Source organism: Trichosurus vulpecula, chromosome 2 (genome assembly GCF_011100635.1).
Source record: "Trichosurus vulpecula isolate mTriVul1 chromosome 2, mTriVul1.pri, whole genome shotgun sequence".
In the NCBI taxonomy this organism is placed as follows: domain Eukaryota; kingdom Metazoa; phylum Chordata; class Mammalia; order Diprotodontia; family Phalangeridae; genus Trichosurus; species Trichosurus vulpecula.
This window is the reverse complement of record NC_050574.1, coordinates 263,950,725-263,965,964: the sequence shown is the minus strand read 5'-3', so window position 1 is coordinate 263,965,964 and position 15,240 is coordinate 263,950,725. Positions and strand designations below refer to the sequence as shown.

At 37.6% G+C, this 15,240-nt stretch overlaps 1 protein-coding gene across 1 annotated transcript; it reads left to right on the top strand.

Annotated features, from left to right (window-relative positions):
* Positions 1-7,970: 7,970 nt before the first annotated feature.
* Positions 7,971-10,913, top strand: LOC118836963. The gene is made up of 2 exons (XM_036744030.1): positions 7,971-8,041; positions 9,932-10,913. Exons 1-2 carry the CDS (start codon positions 7,986-7,988, stop codon positions 10,911-10,913), a joined length of 1,038 nt encoding a protein of 345 aa, XP_036599925.1. The 5' UTR covers positions 7,971-7,985.
* Positions 10,914-15,240: the final 4,327 nt, after the last annotated feature.

Genomic DNA, 15,240 nt, shown 5'->3' with positions numbered 1-15,240 from the left:
CAAAGTAAAACAAACTCAGATATCATCTAAAACCTATCTGGTCGGCTAAAATAATAGAAGGAAATGATGACAAACGCTGTAGGGGATGTTGAAAAATTGGGACACTAATACATTTTTCTGGAGTGGCTACAGTGAAGGGGGATGCCATGAAACTGGTGTAGGTTTTGCAATCAAAACTAATCTAGTCAACAAGTTTGTATGACTACCACAAGGAATGAATGACAGGCTCATGACAATGTGATTGCCATTTTCAGGAAAATGCCATGCCACCATCCTCAGTGCCAATGTTCCCACAATGAGGAGCCTTGATGAGGTAAAAGAAAAATTTTACGAACACCTGGAGATCCCCATCATCAATGTGCAAAAAGAAGACAAGTTTATCCTTCTGTCTGACTTTAATGCTGGTTGGTTGTTGTCCTTTGCTCTTGAAGAGGACAAAAATGACATCACTATGCTAAAGTCAAGTTTCAATGTGTTGGATTGTGGCTGATCAGACCAATAGGAACTCAAAATGCTCTACCACAGGTCAGGCACAAGTAGTCCATGTGAACATTTGGGGTGGATATTCTAAATCTGCACATCCTGTGTTTCCTTTGAGCTGTTTCAATTCTGCTTTGCTCATAAAGAACAGCACCTTCTCTGAGGTGGGAATGCCCTGCTGAGTGGTGCTGTGCCACTGTCTCCCATGTCACACAATAGATTCCAGAGTACTTGAGAGAGACCTTGAGAGTGTCCTTGTATTGTTTCTTCTGACCACCATGTGAACACTTGCCATGTGTGAGTTCTCCATAAGTAGTCATTTTGGCAAGTGCACATTTTGCATTTGAACAATGTGGATAGCCCATTGGAGTTGCGCTCTCTGAAGCAGAGTTCAAATGTTTGGCAGTTTAGTTTGAGTAAGGACTTCAGTGTCTGGTACCTTATCCTTCCAGGTGATCTTCAGAATCTTCATAAGACAATTCAAATGGAAGCCATTCAGTTTCCTGGCATGGTGCTGGTAGACTGTCCAGGTTCCACAAGAATACAACAATGGGTAGGCTCAGACTACTAAATATGGCAGTAAGTCCTTGGGAGGAATGGAGTTGGAAACAGCAACAGCTATCATGACTTACTACTGAACACTTGTCCATCACATAACCTTCTCATAACCAACACTGTCTTCCATTTACCTAAAGGAAATAAAACTTCATAGATGCTCCCTCACCACAAACATGGGCAATTAATAGACTAGGTGGTTGTAAGGAGAAGAGACAGACATGTTGTGAGAGTGACAAAGGCAATGTGTGGCACAGAGTCCTGGACTGATCATAGACTTATCCTCTCCAAACTAAATATTCCCATTCAACAAAAGCAAAAGCTCCAAGGCAAAATCACTACCAGAAGACTTAATGACAACAGATTAGGGCACGTCTCTGAGTGGGAACAGTTTGTTGCTGACTTGGAGGAAAAGTTGAGCCAACACACAGCTGGCAACAGTGGAGCAGAAAAGAAGTGAGCAGCTTTCAGAGATCTGGTGTACAGCCCTGCAATTGGTCATCTAAGTCAGAACACTCACAAGTGTCAAGACTGGTTTGACAAAAACAATGGGGAAATTCAGAAGTTTCTAAATGAAAAACAAGAACTCCACAGGCTTTACCAGAAGGCTAGTTCATCCATCTCTAAGAAGGCAGAGTTTCAGTCTATCAAAAGTGAAGTACAAGGGAAGCTTAGCAAGATGCAGGATTTTTGTCTCAGTACGAAGGAAAATGAAATTCAGCTTTATGCTGACATTAACAATCCAATACAAAAACAAATATATAACAATCCAAAGTGCTTTTGTGAAACGCTGAAAACTATTTATGGGCCAAAGACCTATGGTGCATTTCAACTACTCAGTGCTGATGGAGCCACATTGATTAGTGATAAGGACATGATCCTTGGGAGATGGGCGGAAAACTTCCATAACTGTCAACAGACTGTCATCAATCATTGCTGAAGTCATTGCCCATTTACCTTAGGTTGAAGTCAATCCCTCCTTAGCTGAAATTCCAACTGAAGATGTTTTGAATGCCATTAGGCTCCTTTCCAGTGACAAAGCACCTGGCGCTGTTTCCATTCCACTGAGATTTACAAGTTGAGGTGTCCATTGCTCATACAAAAGTTGACTGAAATTTTCCAGGTTATATGGCACAGGAAGTTATCCCCTAGGAGTGTAAGGACACCTCCATTGTCCATCTCTATAAAGGTAAAAGAAAGAGATTGTCCTGTGACAATCACAGGGTGACAATCACTCTCATAGTAACTGCTGACAAGAATCTTGCCAGAGTCATCCTCAGGAGGCTGATCCTTCACCAGGAAGATGGTAACCAACGTGAGAGGCAGTATGGCTTCAGAAAGGACTGAGAAGTGGTCCATATGGTATTTGTTGCCAACATCTCCAGGTAAAATGCCAAGAGCAGAACAGAGGTCTGTATACAACATTTTTAGATCTGACAAAGACCTTTGATACTGTCAGTCATGTGGGCTTACGAAAAATTCTGTCACAATGTGGTTGTCCAGAGAACATCAGTATTGTACATCAATTTTACAATGGCATGCTTGCCCAGGTTCTGGATAATGGATGATGTTCTTGTGCTTTCCCAGCCATCAATGGAGTGAAACAAGCCTGTGTGCTTGCTCCCATGCTTTTTAGCATGGTGTTATCAGCCATGTTGTCAAATGCCTTCAATGAGGATGAACACAATATCAAGGCCAACTACCAAACTGATGGTAAATTCTTCAACTTTAAAAGACTAACAGTCAAGACCAAAGTAGATGGAGTGTTGGTGCATGGTTTTTTGTTTAGACATGATTGTGCAGTCAATGCAGCCTTTAAAGCTGAAGTGAAACAAAATATGGATTGATTCTCTGCTGCTTGTGCTAATTTTGGCCTAACAATTAAAACCAAGAAAACACATGTGCTCCATCAGCCAGAACCACAGCATCCATATATGGAACCATTCGTTACAGCAAATGGAGAAGTTTTGAATGCTGTGGATGAGTTCACTTACTTCAGTCGCATATTTTCTAGTGATGCTCACATTAATAATGAGGGTGATGTATGCATTGCCAGAGCTAACTCAGTGTTTGGGAGACCCCAAAGGAAAGTGTGGGAAAGAAGACATATTAGACTGATTACCAGACTGAAGGTCTACAGAGCTGGTTGTGCTGACCTCATTGTTGGAACAATACATCAATGCCACACCAGGAAACTGAATCGCTTGGATTTGAATTTTCTCAGGAAGATTTTGAAGATCACTTAGTGGGATAAGATAGCAGATGCTGAAATCCTTTCTTAAACTAAACTGCCAAGTATTCAAACTTTACTACAGAGAGCACAACTACAATAGGCTGGCCACGTTGTTTAAATGCCAAACTTACACTTTCCAAAAAGACTACTTTAGGAAGAATTCACTCTGGAAAGCTTTCACATGGTGGTCAGATGAATTGATGCAAGGACACTCTCAAGGTCTCTCTGAAGAACTTTGGAACTGATTTTGTGACATAGGAGATATTGGCACAGGATTGCCCAGTATGGTCCAGAGAGGGTACTGTGATCTCTGAGCAAAGCAGAATTGAAGTAGCTCAAAAGAAATATGAGATGTGCAGGTTTAGAGAATCCAATCCAAAGGTATGAACAGACTATTTGTGCCTGAACTGTGGTAGAACATTCTGAACTCTTATTGGTCTGATCAGTCAGAATCTGATGCAATGTACCTTGATTCTAACCTGATGAAATCATTTGGATCCTCTCTGAGAACAAAAACCAGCAAGGTCTCACCTTAAGCCACATTGTACTAAAGGCAAATATATGCTTCTGTTTTCAGTCACTGCTGATGTCGGTGTCTGGCCTCCACAGGCTGCCTCCAAGGGCACAGAGTCTCCAAGTCCATACATATGTCCTCATCCTTCCTTATGCCCAGTTGAACTTGCATATTATACTTTAAAGTACTGCCAGGCTCTGCTCTTACACAAGGATTATGGTGACTGTGGTCATGACTTGGAGAGTTGAGCAAGAACACTTTTATGAACCCTTCCCATTCTCTGACTGTGATGCAATGACTCTAAGTTATTTAATTTTGTTAAAAAAAACCTAAAGGCCCCTTCACTATTATTCTTCTTTAGCAAGAAATATTCGAATAGCTCAATTGGAGCCAAAGAGGAATTTGATTAGCTCCCCCAGTACATAATACTGAACTTCACACATCTTAAGCCTTTAGGAAATCCTTGTTGAATTAAGCTCAATTGAATGACCCACAAAGACATGAAGGGTTCCCAGACCATTGTATTCTTCCCCTCCTTGGATTATTTTGTATTTTCCTATGGCCATATACTTTTTCCTTTGTAGAAAGGAAACTCCTTGAAGACAAAGTTGACTTTGTTTTTTGTCTTTTTGCAGCTGGTGGGGCAGTGGATAGAGCGCTGGATCTGAAATCAGGAAGATCTGATTTCAAATTTGGACTCAGATGCTACGTGTGTGACCTGGGTCCTTAACCTCTTAACTTCTGCCCACTTCAGTTTCTCCAGCAGCAGAAGAGGAGTCATAATAACACCCACCTCCCAGGACTGTTGTGAGGATTAAATAAGAGAGTATTTGTAAAATTGCATAGCACATTGCTTGGGACATAGTGAATGCTAGAAAATGCATATTACTTCCCTATTTATATCTCTATTTTCTTGATACATAATTGATGCTTAATAAACATTTATTTGAACAAGTTTATCTAAAAAGAAATATTGGGTGTATCTGAAGGTTTTTTATTACAACATTAGTAAAGACAGAAAAGACCCAAACAATTGAACAAGCAAGGGAGAGTGTTTAAAGAAATAGGAAACACTATACTCTGTAGGAAAATACTCTCAGTTCCTAAGGTGAAAGAAATCAGGAGAACAGTGAACTGAAGGAACACCCCATAAAAATTTCTAGTGGGATTTCCTGTTTTTTCTTCCTGACTCCAGTCCATGACTTTATCACCACACTTAACCGTGACTCCTATTCCTCATAACAAAAAAGGAGTTCAATTCTTCTCTAGACACCAGAGATGCTCTTGGGAATGTCATTAATTAGAGACAAACACACTGCATGCAGTTGCTTCTTTCCCAGAGAGACCAACCTCTGGAGTGAAGAAAAACTGAAGGACCAGCTGTTCTCATTTGTTTTCTTGGAGAAATTTTCCTTGAGATATTCACTGGACAAATAAAAATCCTGCTTCACCTAGACCAAGCAGCTCAGAGAAAAGGTGGTTGTTTCTCTTGCTTCTGCCTGGTAGATTATTGAAAGCGATCATTTTATTTTATGTGTTTTATCCCCTACTTTGTCAGAAATTTGCAACAATCCCACCCAAGCATCATCATCAAAATACTGTCAGTTGACAGTTGTTGTGTCAATAACTTTATGAATTATTCTCATATTACAACAGATCGAGGAAAATCATCATCAGTCCACGGACTCCTCTAATCCTCACAGGAATAAGGCAAGTAACAAATTTCATATGCTTGAACTAAAAGGGAGTTGTGAACTAGAGGGTATAGGGATGCCTGAGACACACAATGATGAATTATTTTAACTTAATGAGATGAGACTAGATGAATACCCCTTTCTCTACCCTTCACTGTACATTCTTAGATGATGGAGGGAAAGAGTGGCTTCATTTTCTTATTTCTTCCATTCTCCTTTTTCAACTATGTTTGGAAGCTAGGGAGAAATACGTAGTTAGTTTAATTAAGGACACTTTGTAATGTTAGTTTTTTAAGTGCCCAATTTTTAATGACAAAATTCCAGCTCTCCATGGCAAGGTGGTGTTTATTTTGTTGAAGTCAAGGCACACCAGTTACTGTGAAGGCTTAAAATCTCTACAAAGCAGAGACAAAAGAGGATACAATATTCACACCTTACAGAGAACTTGCAGCCTTGCTCGTCCTTCACCCAAGACTAAGTGAGGCATGGATGTCAGGATCACAGACAGACATACTTCTCTGTGCCCATCACTGCCTTGCTGCAGGCAAAAGATGAAATGAAAGAGGAAACAAACAAACAAGTTTCCAAGTATATTGATTTATCCCACAATACATGCCAATTGCTCAATAAGCTTATACGGCCTCTTCAGTTTTGACACTGGACCCAGAACACAGGGTAAGATTGATTTTTATGCATTAAAAACAATGAATCAAATAGCACCAGTTAATGAAAAGAAAACAATTAACCAGTATACACAATTTGGTAGTCTTATTTCTAGTTGGAGGAAAGACTAGAGACTTTTCAAGTTGAGAAGGGAAGAAGGAACAGGTACGATTCCCTGAAATCACAAAAATAGGTATCTCACTTTCACCAAGCATCTGCAAACAAAGGAACATGGAAACACTAACTCACCAGTGTAGAATCAGTTTTCAGATAAGACACATGAGTTGCCTGAGATGTATAATTGTGAGAAAACTCCTTTCATCAATCTTTGAATCTGATGGGTTTCTGGTGGGTATAACCTGGGTCCTTAGTTAAGGGTCTCTAAGCAAAAGTAGTTCAGCTTTCCAGCCATGCAAGACTAAGTTTAAACAATGCAACAAATCCCTCTCATGATTCCCACCATGCAATAAAGCTTTTTTACAAGACAGAAATTGGACTAGACCCATCATTGAATAGAAAGAGAACTAAGCTGCTCCAGAACTGAGTCATGAGACAGAATCCTTGAGGTTCACTGCATTCCTACTAGAACTTGCAGTTCCAATTCCCACAATTCACCCAGCCTACCTTTTGTTATTGCTACAGATTTGACTCAGGAAAGGGTTCTTGATTTTTATTCACAGAAGTGAAATTCTATGTCTTCTCTTGTTTCAATTCATGACAAGGGTTCAAAACAATGAATAAAAATGCTAAATTAAACACAGAAGAAGCCAAGTACTGGGCTTGGGGGATGCAAAGCGTGGATGATGCAAATACAAAGATAAAACAGTCCTTGCCTTCAAGGAGCTTACATTCTATCCATGGAAGGCAGCACATATATAGGAGTCAGAGTTGGGCTGCAACAGGGCAATCTGTGTGTGACATAACCTTAAGCAGGGCATTCCCCTTCTGGCAGCTATTCCTAGACTGATAGTCTTCCCTCCAGACCAGGTCCTCCCAAGGTCTTCCTCTGCTGTGGTTTCTAAATGTAATTAAGGGACATGATAAGAAGTAGAAAGGGGAAAAACCTTGACACAGATTCAAAAATTAGTCATTAAATACAAGAGAGAAATATTCATTTCTCAAGGCTGTAATCTTAGTCACTGAAGTGGGTACCCAAAGTGATGGAATTACAGCTTTCTGAAGTATTGATGTACATGTTATCAGGACAAAGGGGAGGTGGGGTTTTGAGGAGCTGACAGATGTTAAATCTATTATGGCTGTATTAACACATCATGATCGACTTAAGAAGTGATAAGTGAGGGCTGAGATATTCATGCTGATGTGTCAAAAGTTTTTGTCTATCAGAAGTTATCAGAGTTAAAGAGTGGCCTTAGAAATATCATTTTGTAATTTGTTTTATTTCATTAGTTCACTGTATCATAAATGTAGAGCTGGAAAGGAATTTGGAGCTCAACTTGTCCAGCTCTGTCTTTTACAGATGAGGAAACTGAAGGTCTTAGAGGCTACCTCATTGTCCAATGTTACACAGGTAGTAAGTAGTAGGACTATGATTTGAATCCTGATCCTTCAACCAAGGTCTTTCTAAGACACCGAGTTTACTCAATGACTTTCACCCCTACTGGACCGGAAATTTATGAGGTACAATACTCACTCCTTTCAAGTAGGGGTTGTTTCATTCTTTGCACAGAGTTGGTGCTCAATAAAACTTGTTGGTTGATTGAGACACTTCGTCTTATATAAATTTCAATAATATCACCTGTGCTCTAAAAATACCAGCCACTGAATAATTTTTTGTTAAATGAAGGAGCAAAAGAATGAATGAATTTTAGAATGCATAGCAGGGAATATGAAATTAGCTTGGAAAGGCACGTGCCTCAAATTGTGGATGACCTTGATTGACAGATATCAGTATCTGAAATTTGCTTAATGTACACTATAAAGTCACTAATGACATTTCAGAAGAGTAACAACCTGACCAGGTCTATGCTTAAAAAACTTTATTCTGGATGTGATATGAAGGATTCATTGGAGGAGAGAGAGAGAGATCAGGAGGAAAGACCAGGCTTTTGTAATAGTCAAGAAAACTGGTCTTTTCAGTTTCTATTCTTTCTTTTTGAAGATTTTTTTTTTGAGCTGAAGTACTTTTTTTAGCTTTCAACATTCCCTTTCATAACATTTTGATTTTCAATTTTTTTTCTTCTTCCCTTCTCTCACCCCTGCCCAAAATGTAATGCAATCAGATATAGACATATCAGATATAGGTACAATCACATTAAACATATTTCCACATTAGTCATGGTGTGAAAGAAGAATCAGAGCAAAAGAGAAAAACCATGAGAAGGAAAAAAAGAGAAAATAGTGTTCAGCTTCTATTCTTATGGGAGAAATGAGAATTTCAAAATGAGAAGCACAGTGACATAGAGGACTAGCTTTGGAGTCATGAAAACCTGGGTTCAAACCTGTCTGTGATACGTAAGAAATTCGTGGCTGAGAAGTTAATGCTATTTAATAGTGGCCCCAGGAAATATTGAAAAAGAATTTCCAGATTAGTTACTTAATTACTTTGTCCCTGGCAATCTTTCACAGCAATGACTTCACATCTCTGTACAGCTCTCAGAAGAGTTAGAATGGAGGGGAATTTTAAAAATATTTAATTTCCCCTTTTTCTGTGACCACTATTTTCTAGAAAAATAGTATAAAAAGGAACTGGCTTTTTTGGAATATGATGCCTTTATTTTTTATAATGAATTTCGTTGATAATATTTATTTTTATATCACCTAGAGTTTGCAAGACAACTCTTCCTTCTACCCCCTTCAAAGAGTCATCACTTCATAAAAATGAGAGAAAGAGACAGAGGAAAAGAGAGATAAATTAGACAAATACAAACTTTAAAAAATGCAGGCTGTTTCCACACCCATAGTTTCCACACATTTAAAGAAGATGAGCGAGCACTTTCTCAGATTTCTTCTTTGGGGAAAACTTAGTCATTATAATTTCACATCAATCAGTTTCAATTCTTTTATGTCTGCTCTTTCAAACGTTGTTCTGATTATTGTGTATATCATTTTCTTGATTCTTCTTACTGAATTCACATTGCATAAATTTATTTCTTTCTCTGGGTCATTATGTTTATCATATTCATGGTACTTTTGGTCTTGACTACTATATTATTATTTTCATATTATCGTGATCTTGAAGATTATTTTTCTTGTGTCTTGAAGAGCTGAATTTTGAATTACTCTCCATTGAATGTTATCAAGCTAATACTTAGTTTATGTTTTCTGAAGTGCAGAAATTAGATTCTTTTCTTTCTCACAGTTTTTAAGAAATTCAATAATCATTAAATTTTCTCTCTTTGATTTCTCCTCTAGGTCTGTCACGATTATCATCATTGTTTGTAAATCTTTCCAGTTGAGGAATTTCCAGGTTTTACTTTTTGCTTATGATACTATTTGATCATTCTGTCCTCAAGAAAAAATAAATTTACTTTATATTATGTCCATTATTTTTTTCTGTCTTCACCTTGTTGTCAGATTTCTTAACTAGATGGATTTCTTTCTTTATTTCATGAAAATTGTTTTTATTGTAGACAAAATTTATTGTATTTCGAATCTTGGACTTAAATATTATGATCTAGGCTTATACTAATAGTTTATGAATACATATGGGTATATGTGTCTACTGCTGCTGTTGAATTCAGGAAAAAATTTATTATTTATGAGATCTTAGATCAGCAGATACTGTCATATAGTCATTCCTGTCTAATAACACTATATTTTCCCAATCTCCACAGATTCCTACCTCAAATTTCAGAGGACAATGGATACAGGGAATCATTCCATGGTGACAGACTTTATCCTTATGGGATTAACAGACCAGCCAGAACTTCAGTTCCCCCTCTTCTTACTCTTCCTACAAATATACATTATCTCCATGGTGGGGAATGTGGGCTTACTTCTTCTTATTAGGATCAGTTCTCAGCTTCATACCCCCATGTACTATTTTCTTAGTAACTTGTCCTTCATTGATCTTTGCTACTCCTCTGTCATTACCCCCAAAATGTTGGTGAGCTTTGTATCAGAGAAGAACATCATCTCCTACTCAGGGTGCTTGGCCCAGTTCTTTTTCTTCTGTACTTTTGGCATTGCTGATTGCTATATGCTGACAGCCATGGCCTATGATCGCTATGTTGCTATCTGTAGCCCCCTGATATATAATACTGCCATGTCCCAGAATTTCTGTTTCCTGTTAGTGGCAGGAGTGTATGGAATGGGGGTCTTTGGAGCCATTACTCATACAAGTGGTCTAGCCAGACTGTCCTTCTGTGGAAACAATGTTATTAGTCATTATTTTTGTGACATTCCTCCTCTTCTGAAGCTCTCCTGCTCTAGCACCTACATTAATGAGCTTTTGGTGATGTTTCTGGTTGTAACCAACTCATTTGTAACCACTATATCTATATTGATTTCTTATGCTTTCATCCTTTCCAGTATCCTCAGGATCCATTCTGCTAAGGGCAGGTCCAAAGCCTTCAGCACCTGTGGATCCCACTTGGCTTCTGTGGCTGCCCTGTATGGCTCCATCATTTTCATGTACTGTCAGCCTGCATCAACCAGCAACATCACTCAACAGAAAGTGTCCTCAGTCACCTACACCACAGTCATTCCTATGCTAAACCCCTGGATCTATAGTCTGAGGAACAAAGATGTGAAAGATGCACTGAAGAAAATCAGGAAGGACTGGAGAGTCTCCTGGTGCAAGCAGCACAATTAAAGTCTCTGAGCTCTTAAATAAATTTTCTGCTTCTTCACACTAGTGATTTATTCCCTTTGAGACACAAGTCAGATGTGAACAATATTGCAAAGTTGGGAAAGCCATATTTTTCCTTGCCAATGTCCCTTCCTGACTTGCCTGCTCCTCCTACCTAACTCCAATTTTCAATTTAGGTCCCCAGGGTTCTTCCCCACTTGGACATCCTAATGTAATATATCACTCATGTCAGCCTTCCATCAAATCGTGTCTTCCCTCTGAAATTTTCCTATGCAATATCCCATAGTCTAATATCTCTATCTCAAGTTGTTGATAGGACTAGAAAGCAAACTGACCAATTGCTCCTTGCTAAAATGAAGTACTGAAGATTGATTGAGCCCTGAGGTTCAATGATAAGTGAGTAGAGAAATATCCCAACTCTGAAGTACAATGGCACCACAATAATTAGTCTTGTTCCCACATTTAGATTATTTGGAATCTGTTATATATCAAGGCTAACGTTGTAATTGAATAAAATTTAGAAAGCTTTCCTGAATGTTGAAGTAGCTCTACCTTGATCTAAGTTCCTCTGGGTTCAGTCTAGTACTAAAGCATAAAAGGTAATTCTGATTTGGAAGAACAAAATATCAAGAAAATCAAAGGAACTAATGAAAAAAATGAAAATGAAGGAGGTTTAATAGTACCAGATCTTAAATTATAAGTAAGCAATCATTAAAACTATTTGGTATTGACTAAGAAATAGAAAGGTAGATTAATGGAACAGTGTAGACATACAATTTATAGCAGCAAATAAATAAAATAACTTTGTATTTGACAAGTGTAAACACTTAAGATCATGGATAAGGACTCATTATTTGGTAAAAATTGTTGAGAAAATTGGAAAGCAATATGGCAGAAACTGAGCATAGACCAATATCTTATACCATTTATCAAGAGGAGGTCAAAATGGATTCATGACCCAGCCATAAAGATAGATATTACAAGAAAATTAGAACAGGAACATAATATTTACTAGACTTGTGAATAGATGAAGGATTTGTAAATAAGCAAGAGACAGAGAGAAAAGTTATGTGTAAAAGGGATGATTTTGATAACATTAAATTAAAAGTATTTTACAAATAAAACAAATGTAACCAAGATAAGAAAGACAGCAGAAAATGGGGAGGGGAGGAGAGAATGTTATAGACAGTTTCTCAGATAAAGATCTCATCTCAAATATATAAAGAACTTTGTCAAATCTATAAGAATACGAGTCACTCCCCAGTTGATGGTCAAAGGATCTGAATAGGCAGTTTTCCAAAGAGGAAACTAAAATAATTTATAGTGATATGAAGAATGCTCTAAATCATTACTGATTAGAGAAATGCAAATTAAAACAATCTTGAGATATCATTTTACATCTATCAGATTGACTAAAATGTTTGAAGGGAAAAGTGACAAATATTGGAAAGGATGTGGAAAAATTGGTATACTAACTCATTGTTGGTGGAATTGTAAGCTAATCCAATCATTTTGGAGAGTAATCTGGAATTATGCCCCAAAAGCTTATTATAATTCCTATATCCTTTGACCCAGCAATATCAATACAAGGTCTATTTCCAAAGATGATTACAGAAAAGGAAAAAGAATCTATATATTCTAAAATGTCTATAGCAGCTCTCTTTGTGGTAACAAAGAACTAGAAATTTTGGGGATGGCCATCAATTGGGGAATGGTTAAACAAGTTGTGGTATATGACTGTGATGGAATGCTATTGTGCTATAACAAATGATGAGCCTAATGATTTTAGAAAAATATGGAAAAACTTGCATAAAATAATGAAGAGCAAAATGAGCAGAACCATGAGAACATTATATACAGTAACAGCAATACTGTTTAGTAATTACTTTGAGTGAATTAGTTAGTTTGACTGTTACAAATACCCAAATTATCTAGAAAGAACATATAAAGGAAGACACCATCTGCACCTAGAGAAAGAATTGATAAATAGAAGTATGTATAAAATAATTTTACACACCCACACATATTATATGTGTGTGTGTGTGTGTGTGTGTGTGTGTGTGTGTGTGTGTGTCTATTGGTAGTCTTCTCTAGGGTGGAGACAGAGGGAAGAAAAGCAAAGGGGGCAAAGAAATTTTACATGTTAACTTTATTAAGGCATTTATAAGGAATAGCAAGTTGTACATAACAGACTTGCAGTTTCATATTGATAATCATTTTGTATCAATTTAGTAACTTCAATAAGGGCCAGAGCCTGAAATAATAATCAACTAGAAGAAGAGCCTGGACCTAAGCTTCTTTGTTCTCTGAGTTTACTCAGAGAATACCTCTTCCTACATCAACAAGGCCAGATCGGGCTAACTTAAGACCATTCTTTCCTCTGTCTATTAGCCATTAAGGAGGAGACCTTTAACCCGAGAAACTATCTTGAAAAATGTGATTTTTCTTATCTTAATATTTTATGGGCATTTACTATGTTATGGCATGTTAATGATAAATTAAACACAGAGATCCTAGGTTGTAATTTCAATTGACACTTTGTCAAATATCTTGACTTATTGTATTTACAACCTACTCCATTAAGGAAAATTCTTTTCTTGTATCATGGTTAAACATACATGGGGATCATAAAATTGAGTAACACAGGCATGCTGAGTTGGGACTAAAAATGTATTTAACCTTTTCATTCTTTTTTTTCAGACAGTCAGAACTTAAGCTCTGGCTCCTTGTATGTATGAGTAAGCTAGCTCTGCTAGCTTTAAGGGAATAAACATCATGAATTTACATATCACCTAGCCTGGTGCTTCCTTTAACCAAACTTTCAGGTCAACAATATGCAATAATCTTTTTTTTATTATACTATATTATAGAATTCTTATTTCATTCCATAAATTAAAAATAAAAATATAAGCTAATTTTGATACAATTTTTGATAAATTGATGGCTTGTTATGCTCCTACCCAAAATTCGGGGAAAATGTCCAAAGTATATATCTTGTTTCTCTTTTGCCATTATGATTCTCATTTACTTTCCAACCCCAAATGGCAGAAAAAGAGAAATACCCTCCCATTATTTTCTAGAATTAATTTAGAATCATTTAGAATTCATAGAAATCAAAATTTAAAAGGTGTAAATAAGAAACTCTAAGTGACAGTATGTTGTTCAAATTGGGTTAGTCATCTACATGATCAGAAGAAGATGTCATCTTAATAGCCAAGTTCACATCTTTATTTTTTCCAAATGTACCATGTATATAGCACCATTTTATCTCTCTCTTTCTGATCTTACATCTTTAATACTAATGATCGAGTGTGGCAAATATTTTTATATAAGTTCTCCCTATTCTCTATATTCAGAATATGTAGGGGAAAGGGTTCGGTTCATCTCACTGAAAGCCATGACCTGAAGGCATATTGACTCTGGTTTCTAGCAGAATATCCCACCCTCCAGTAGCTCTTAGGCTGACATCTGACTTGTGGATAACTCCAAATAAGATATAAAGAGAGGTGGCAGAGGTATTCCACCAAGAAAACTCTATTTTTCATGCATTTCTCCAGCATTGCTCCCAGGTCAAGGGATCTCTGTCTCATGTGTTGTGGTCAGACATGGCTGTGCCAACCCTGTTTTTTTTTTTAACCCTGTTCACCTTACTGTAATATCAATTAAGTTTGGACTTTTTTTACTGTTTTAGAATGATAAATTAATTAAGTGTCTTCGATTGAGCCTTACTAGGTGCAAAGCCCCAGGCCCAAAACCCTATCTACTAGGTGCTAAGCCTGTGTGGGCATGAAGCCCTCAGGGTCCTAAGGGGAGTTGCTAAGACCAGAGCCAATAGTAGGAGCCTAAGTTCTGGTCACTCAGATGACGTTTGATGATGGCTAAAGAGTGTATAAAAAGAGAGAACAGAGCTATTTGCTCAGGGCTCTCAGGTACAGGAGGAGTGGTATGTGACTCTAGGCCAGCTGTTGTTACGAGCTCCCCGGCTCCTGAACTCAGACGTTGATGATTCCTTGGTAACTATGAATCGTATTTGGTCTGTTTCTAACGCATGTTTGCAATTTGTTTGTATTTGCTCTGAAGTTCGGGGGGCTGGCTTTTTCTCCTGAACTAAGTGAATGATATTTGTATGTTGGTTTGAAATAAGATTGTTAACCCCCTAATGCTACTTTCCTTAGTAATGCAGATCAAAAGAATCTGTGCTGGCAGCATCCTTGTTGTTAGACTTGTGTTGGTCTTTCACCTCCACAGCAGCTGCTAGCCGAATTGTGGCAACACTTACCAATGAACAATAATCCTATTTCTTTACACTTCTAGTTACTTCCACTCAACT